The 9199-nt window shown below is 36.5% G+C and overlaps 1 protein-coding gene across 1 annotated transcript; it reads left to right on the top strand.

Moving 5' to 3' along the window:
- On the top strand, positions 1-7219 carry LOC121424117 (PAT complex subunit Asterix-like). The gene is made up of 4 exons (XM_041619715.1): positions 1-181; positions 4190-4289; positions 5021-5118; positions 6106-7219. The coding sequence occupies exons 1-4, from the start codon at positions 123-125 to the stop codon at positions 6173-6175; spliced, it is 327 nt and encodes a 108-aa protein (XP_041475649.1). The 5' UTR covers positions 1-122; the 3' UTR covers positions 6176-7219.
- Positions 7220-9199: the final 1980 nt, after the last annotated feature.

Here is a 9199-nt window from a genome sequence, read left to right as displayed (position 1 = left end):
TTTGGTCGACCATACCGTACCGTATCGTGTCGAGGATTTTGGACTAAATACCGTCTCCAATCATTTATTTTGCTCAGCAGAGTGCATTTGAAGCGAGGGAAGAACCGATAACTAACGAAAAAATGTCAAATAATGCTGCGAACAGTTCATCAGATGTGAAAAGACCGAACAAGATTAAGAAGTGAGTTTTAAAGTGCTGCGTTTTATTACCTTCAATTTCCATACTCGATTCTCGAGTCGAACCAATGCAGATCTTTGTGGTCCGCACAAGCTCAGCCCAGCGCCCACAGCCAGCTTTAAAAGTGTGTGCAATTTCTTACGCATACGACTTAATGGGAAATATCAAGATTCCGTGATAGGGGTATTGAAATAACACATAGGCGATATTGCCGGCTTAGCTTATATGTTGCCTCTGGCTCTGGTACTGGACCCTAAATTGGCATGTATCATTCAAAGCCAGCGTATTTCACACTGACATAACATTTATTGTGAAAATGAAAAATCACAGGAAGAATAACAGCCAAATATTGGTGGAGTAGATCTCTAGACCAAAAAAGCTTCGGTCTCTGTATTAAATGAATTAATTATTAAAGTGCATGAAGTTGCTAGTTGTGCGACAGCCAGCCCAAAGTAAGTCTTTTTCCCCTTTTAACTTAAGTTTATTCAACTATTTTCCCCTGTTTTGGTGCATTTCACTCAGGCCAAAACTGTAAACGTAATAATGATGATAATCTTTATTTTTGTGAAATAAAGACGAAAATGGATGAGCACTGTTGGGGGATTTTGCATTGTGAACCCCCTAAATCAGTAGTGAGTAGAGGCGCACAGCCAATATGGGAGACTCTCTCCACTCCAATAAGGGAGACAATCTCCCATATTGGAGACTTGCTTTGCAAAAGAACAAAAGAAACAACACCAACAAAAGCATGATTTTTTCCACCAAACTTTTGTCCAACTGAGGTCAGAAGCCCATTTGTTTTGTGTGTGGATGATAACAAAAATCCTTATAAAAACAAAAGTAGACAGTGAATTTTCACAGTAGATGGTGAAAAGGGGAAATATTTCATGAGGACTGCTTATCACATTTTTATCTGCCGCGAAGGTAATCTTTTTTAAGCAAATGTTAACAAAGAAAATTGGTCTCCCAAACTGGAGACTGTCTCTGAAATTGGATACCAAAATTCTTTATAAAAGTCTCTGATATTGGAGATAATCTCTCTCATGGGAGACAGTCTCCAATATTGGCCGTGCACCTCTACTATGGTGGCTGTACGGTAGCGAGCAGTGTGTGTCCGAGGAGAAATTAAAAAAGATTAAAAATGTTTTTTAAAAACTTGAAAAAGACGGCTGGCAGCTGTCTATTGGTGGAGCTGGTAATGGTCAATGCCATAGTTTGACTTTTTTGAGGAAAATCTGTATTCAAACTCAATCAAGTCTGTTTATAAAGTCTCGAGACAATTTAACATTAATAAAAAGTTATTACTCATTTAAAGATATGTGACGATATACGAGCCTAGCGTGCAGCTTCCCTATCATGCCTACTCATTCATTGAACTTGAACAATGAACAATAAATGTTACGGTAATACGGTACTTTAGGCCTAACAAGATATAAATTTGTTCTCTGTTTTAATACTGATACTAGGAGTCTGGCACTCATTCAATGAACAAGATTGGAGTCTAGGACTCCCTGGAGCTGTGTGGGGAAATCAGGGGAGCGTTGCATCAATATTTCCATTCCATCAAATTTGATTAGCAATGGTTGTCATATCAGCAATGGTTTTTAAATACGCAGGATTTTTTAAGGGGGTGTTCAAGCTGAATGCAATGTTGGCAAGCAAAAAAAAGGGTTTCACCACAAATTTTACGTAGTTTCGTACCCCAAATAAAATTGACAATAAAAAAAGGTCTTTAAAGGGGGGGGGTGGGTATCCAAAAAATTTAAGGGGGGGTTCGAACACCTGTATCCCCCTGCAAACGCTACTGCGTTAAATGATATCAAGATTCAAGTAAACATATTAAAAAAAAAATAACAAAAAAATGTCCATGCCGAAAAGGAAGAGAAGACAAAACTGGCATAGAAGCAAAGGCAGCAAGCAACTTTGATAACTAGGCCTATGGCTTAACCAGTTGTAAAGCAACAAGAAAAATGGAGACTCTCGAGTGCAAGCGTGAACCCTCTGATCCATAAAATAAGATGCTGAGAGACCTAGCTCCGCATTTAGTGATGTCACTAAGCCTGAGTCATATCGATTATTTTGAAAACCGGTGTTCGACAGCTCTAATTCGATCGAACATCGATGCATCGAATATTGAAGGCGGGGAAAATTTAGTCTTGTTTTTTGCGTCGATGCGAAGCGCTTTGCATGTGCACTATACGCACTGACGGTATGCGCTGGCGTTGGCCGGGTGAGCGTTGCACAAGCAGATGACAGAGCAAAGTTCGTTTGTATTTTCCATGATCACAAAACACACAAAAAAGGCCGGGGACCAAAGCAGAATTCTTCCCAAAATATCTTCAACAATGATATTTGCAGATGACAACATATAAGTTTAAAATGAAACAATAATAAAGACATGAATCACGCAGAGTCGATCCGAATGATTTTCGGTCAACTAGCATTCGCAGTCCATTCACCAGCCCCGTCCTCAGCTCCGTACACTCACTCTCAGCTCCCGAAACGACAGGCGTGCATGACGTCAGCGCCAGCAAACAAGTGCAATCAACGGAGAGCGCTGTAACTTGCCTGAGATTGTGTAGTTGGATCCAAAATGAGCTCCAAATAAATTTATGGGAATAAATACGTAATTTTCTCTGGATGGTCATTTGAATTGCTATTCAATGCTGATATAACGATTGTGAGGAAAGATTGTGGAATATGAGTTATGACGATGTTCGAGAATTAATCCTGATAATGACAATCCAGTTTTTTAGACGCAATTGAGCATGCGATCAAAATAAATATGAATGGTTCGAATCGAGCCCTAAATTCATCTAAATTATTACGATTTAACAAGATTTTATGGTCATACTAAGAATATTGACGATGTCAGCAAAGTATGTTATGTTCATATGGAAGAATAAATACTGGGATTATTTCTATGATTCCATTTCTGGATGTCTCCTCCAAGCTCCGAGAAAATAAGTACAATGCGCATGCGTGTTCGATGACGTATGACATATTTTCCCATTCATGAAATCAGAGCCCAAAGTTGGGCACAAACTAGCTTCAAATTGATGGGGAAAAAATCAAACGCAATTTTCTCTGTTTTGTCATGTAAAATGTTATTATATGGTGATATTACGAACTTGAACAGAGTTTTTGCATGTAGACAATGTTCGAGAATCAATCCTGACGTGATGATTATTTTTTTTAGACAAGTGCACTAGCTCGACTCAAGAAGTCAAGTCGATCGTCATGAGATGTCCGCCATTGAAAATTGAAACGAAATACAAACGTTTCACATCAAGCTCTAAATTTATATTAATGATTATCATATGCAAATTATTGTTAAATATTACGATTAAATAATGTTCTATGGTCATGATATTAATATTGTTCATGAAAGCAAGATTTATTTTACGTTGATCGCGTAAATTTTCTGGTTTGATTAAAGAACAGTACTGCGCATGCACGATCGATGGCCATGACTTATTCCATTCATAATTCATCGTGCATAAATTATCTCGGCACGAGCAGACGAGTAAGACTCGAACTATGATCGAAATAAACTTCAAATTAATGGTGAATAGCATCATAATTACTCAATCGGTTTCATTTTGGGGGCAATAGAAATCAAGTAAGTAGTAGTAAAGTTGGACATTGCTGATATTTTGATGATTGATTGTGAAAACCAAACGAATCGGCCGGCTGACATATTTTTTATTTTTTTCGATGCACCGATTTTGCAAAATCTGCACCGGTGTTCGATGACATCGATCGAACACCGATTTCAAAATCGATTCGACTCAGGCTTAGATGTCACATATTGCATTATCTGGAAGCTATTCAAAGCATGTACTGCTGAGTGGCTGAAAGTCCTATGCACTTTATACAAAATACATTTTTTATATCACTATCAGCCATTTTGAGTCATACAACCACTTGCATATAATGTGCAATGTAAATATTCCCTGCCTTTCCAGCTTCAGTATAAACAAAAGTTCTTTATCCTTAAATACACTACAGGTATACTCCACCTGATGAGAATAGTGCATCTGATGATCCTACTGCAGACTACATGAATCTCTTGGGCATGGTGTTCAGTATGTTTGGACTTATGATGAAGGTTTGTATAATCATCCAGTGTAGTGAAGGGATGTTGTGGCTCAGTGGATAAGTCTCTGGACCTTGAACAATGAGGTGTGGGGGTCAAATCCCATTGCAGCAATGTGTTTAAATGTAGTGTCATTTCCTACTCTCCACCAAGGTGTAGTACATGAGCATCCATCATGGTAGTAGTAGTAGTAATGATAATAATGATAATAATATAGGTATATTTACCCAGGGAAGTCACTTTAGTTCTGAAAACTGTTCTCCAAGCGGACCCTGCTATTGATTATTGATACTTTAGCATTCTTGAGTTTAGTTTTCTGTAACAAAAACACACTTTAATAAATTAATCAATCAAGCATAATTGTAAGTCAGTGGCAAACAATAGACAAAAATTTACAATTAACTGTTGATGTTATATTTATGTTACTAAAACTGTAATTCAATTTCTTATTCATTTTAACAAATTATGTTTCATGCAAACAGATTTGATGTGGAAAATGCATTAATGAAATTTTGCACTTCGTGCAATATGCACTGGTATTTAAGCATGGCTTTGCTTATTGTCAGATTGGTGTTCCCTCTATCATTTCAGGTGCAAGAAGAGAGTAAGAGACATGGACACAGTGTGTTTTGAATGATATGGTAATGGAAGGCAATATAAGAAACACACAGGCAAACTTTAGAAATGCTGATATCAGAATTACAGTTACCTGTGAAATCACTCTTTCTTGTATCATATGGCAGATGAAATGGTGTGCCTGGATGGCAGTCTTCTGCTCCTTTATCAGCTTCTCAAATTCCAGAGTCAACGAGGATGGAAAACAAATGTTCAGTAGTTTTATGTAAGTAATCATAAAAATCCCTTTTCTTTTAAATAATCTGTAACTGTATAGAGTATTGCAGTGTTGAAGTCACAGAAATTTCTTTTTTTTTTGCATATCAATGTTTATGTAACCATTTCTCAGCAGAGCTTGATGAAAATCCTCAAATTGATGGGATTCATTATTATTCCAGGAACATCCAAGATATGACCGTGTGAATACCTAGGCTACTTATGCCGATTTCAGTGGGACATACAGTATTGGGTTTTCATTTGGCAATAATTTGAGTTCATGTCAAATTTGTTGTGTTGGGTTTTTATGCCCCCGCAGACGAAGTCCGGAGGGGGCATTAAGCCTTGCCCTTGTCAGTCCGTCCCCCACTTTGTTTCTGCGCAATAACTCGAAAACAATAGATTTTAAAAATTGTTGGTGTGTAGGTGATGACACCAAAATACAGGCCAAGTTCGAATTCAGAGTCTGCAGGTCAAAGGTCACAGGTCATTAAATATGTGAGTTGGTTTCCGTGCAATAACTAAAAAAATATCACAACAAGCACGTTAAAAGTAATATTGAAAAGTAAAGTTTCAAGTGTTGATTAATTTGCACAAAACATTCATATGCATTACATGGGGGATATGAAGGTATTGATGACACCACAAAGTCACTATTTCTTTTACATTAATTTCAATTTTTTCCCCTTATGTTGTGAGACATCATGGTTGACTCCTTGTACGCATGGAAACATAACTTTATATGATTTGTCAAGAGATTCAATAATATCTACATGTACACAGATTCAATATTGGAGGTTTCATCTAAGAAAAGCCGAAAGAAATGTCAGTGAGTGATCCTTCCCCATATTTGCGTACAACCTGTGTTGTGCATATAATTTTTGTTCTTTTATTTGAAGTGAAAGAATCAAATGGAAAAATGTGAAACAATACAATCTTATACGGCTTTCTCATTCTGTTGTGTATCTTTTAATTTTCCTCTTTGTCTTATGTACAGGTTATCAATATCAGCTGTTGTGATGTCGTACTTACAGAATCCAGCACCGATGACGTTACCATGGCAATAACACTACGATTTTTAAAAGATGTTTAGCTAATATGTATGTCTATATTTAAACGATTCACTCTACATATTAAGGTTTTACTATTTTTGCATCGTTCCTCAATTATTGTCAGTTGGGCTACATAAGTATCTTTTCTCTTCAAATTTTAAGTCAGTAAGGAAATTAGTAAATTGTATTACCAGTATGTGAATTATGGATATTTTTCCTCAAATAACCCAAGTCCCAAGTTACATTACATGATATAAAGACAATAATTCAATTCACAGATAGCAACAACTTTTCTCAAATGACCTTTCCCACATATTTCATTAGGGTGAGCCATAAGACTTCTTATATGTTGTGTAAAGCCAGCAAAGCATTCCATTTCTTAAAGGAAGGCATGGTATAACTACACGTAGATGACTAGAATAGTATGCCAGTGATCAAGTTTGAAAATTGTCTGTTGTTTTGTCTTTTTTTTGGCACACTGACTAGTGTTTGGGCTACTGTCAAATACCAATGATTATGAACACTTTGTTACCCTTCAGCTTGGATGTGATGAAACAAATACATGTATGAAATCACAAATGCTTAAATGTAAGTGAATTTGAAAACCACCTTGATGGTTTATCTCCAATAACCTTTTACTGCTTATGCACACGTACAACTGTGAAAAGGCTTATGCCCTGTATAATCTCTTTCAGAGAACAATATTTCAATGGGTTAACAACTTGTGCTCCAGAGGTTGATTCCCTTGCACCTATTTCCAGTGCTTTTCCTACAGACTGGCATAGGCAATCATTGAAAGTGAAATCTGTATCATTTTTGAAAACTGTCAGAAATAATAAGTAGTGTAAAAAGAAACTGCTGATACTACTACTAACTACTTTTACTTCCCTTTATGCTCGCAATGCTGTCAATGTTAATTCTCGTCCAATTACTGGTACTAAGATTATTTGGAATTGAAATAGAGAGTGTTGCATGTAAGTACTCCTGGGCCCCGTCTTACAAAGAGTTACGATTGATACAATCAATTGTAACTCTATGGAAATCCATCAGTGTCAATTTTTTACACAGGAAATTTGCACAATGTCCTTTGTAAACAAAGAGAAGCACAGTGAATTTTCAGGTAAACAATGAAAGCATGAATATACATCATAGTTAGAAAACATTTTGAAAAAACATGCATAAGAGATGTTGACGTTACTGGCCGTCTATAGTTGTGATTGATTGGATCAGTCGCAACTCTTTGTAACATGGGGCCCAGGACAGGGTGTTCAGTATTAATCTGGTATAACTTAGCATCATTTGGTATTATTATTGTCAACTTTTGATCAAGACAAAAGTAGTTTATCAGTGATCACGTAGATAATTATAAATTCATGTTTGTGACTGTAAATTATTGTTGAGTTGAAAGATGAGATGAATGAAATATATGTTTGCTTGTATACCAAAACTGATAAAAATATGTCATTTGGACTTGGGATGTTTGCAGATTCAAATTTGTTAAGGCAGTTCTGTTATGTTCTATGATTTATTACATTTGGAACTTATTTTTTTCCGTAAAAAAGAACTTTTATGTTATATCATTATAATTATTATCTAGGAATAACACTGATACATGTACTTCAGAATAAATTTCCTGTTAGTATTTCTTAACAGACCATGAATGATAAAAATGAAATTGATACTCAGGAGTTGCATTATATCTGAAAGGAAAAAAAGGACTTATCCGTTATCCATTTGCATTTCATCAATTGAATTTTATTATTGATCACTGCAATAAAAGTAGATTTATGAAATTAACACTTTTCTTTTTTTGTGTTTGAAGTCGTAAATGTTGCTGCATTGCAAGAAAACGCTAGGTTTAATTTGTTAGAAAACTGAAATTGAAAAAAAATGTTGTTGGTAAACTATCGCTTGAGATGCAGTGAGTTTCATTAACTCTGATGCTCAGATAAGGGTTGGAGCTTTGCAAGTGATAACTTATGGTTGCCAAAATAAGTAAACACACAGGCTCTATTCTGCACTCTAGCTTAACTTAGGCCATAGGGTCAAAGGACATTGACTCTGATAAATTTACATATGACAAGCGGAAAATGTCATATACATTGATCCTTATGTTTACTTTCTTCTTTCCTTTGCTTTGATGGTGGAGAAAACAGAGCTGAGGATTTTGAACCTGTGTTAATGATTTGTGTTACTATGGGATATTCATGGTTAAATCACACACAAAAATCCCCACTTATCTGTATTACCATGGTTCTTTGTAGGGTTCATGTGAAGTGATCACAATTTTTGACCAGTTACAAGTTTAAACTCGAACTCGGTACATGGGCCTTATAAGGGATTAAAGTATAGTGTACTCCATATTTATGTCTTATTTGAGTCTGATGTGCTTGAAGACTATACAGGCTGTTATAACCTCATATTTCAAAATTGAAAATGTGTTGAGGGAGAGAAACGGGGGGGGGGGGGGATATATGAGAGGGAGAGTCTTTGAAAAAGAGCAATGAAACCTGGATTGTGAGATGGCGGGACTTTCAGGATTTCTCATATTTTATTATGTGTATGGTGATAATATTGGAATAATAAGGCAAAATGTTTAAGGTAGGGATATGAGTGAAGTTAGTTTTGCAACATCAACATCCCATCATATTTCAAACAACAAAAACAGCCCTATACAACCTCCATCATGCCAGCGGCCGGCAGGTAGTCCCGTTTGTGCCAACATGTGCCATTAAATTATTTTTGATCATTAGTTGAGTAGGCCAATAGATCGAGTAGGAGACTACTTCCATCCAATGGTGAACAGATGGGGGGGAGGGTGTGCCCCCCCCCCAAAAAAAGACTTGCGACCAAGAAGAAAGGAAAGAGGAAAGATAGAAGGGTGAAATATACTATTTTATGAATATTATATACCCTATATCATGGGCGTAGAGGTGGGGGGGGGGGGCTCTTGCCCCCTCCCCCAAATTTTCACGACCAAGAAAACAAAAGTGAAAGGAAAGAAAAGGGGAGGGACAAGGGTGAGATATGTTATTCATT

Source organism: Lytechinus variegatus, chromosome 11 (assembly GCF_018143015.1).
Source record: "Lytechinus variegatus isolate NC3 chromosome 11, Lvar_3.0, whole genome shotgun sequence".
NCBI classification, from domain to species: domain Eukaryota; kingdom Metazoa; phylum Echinodermata; class Echinoidea; order Temnopleuroida; family Toxopneustidae; genus Lytechinus; species Lytechinus variegatus.
This window is presented reverse-complemented; position numbering and strand designations above follow the sequence as displayed.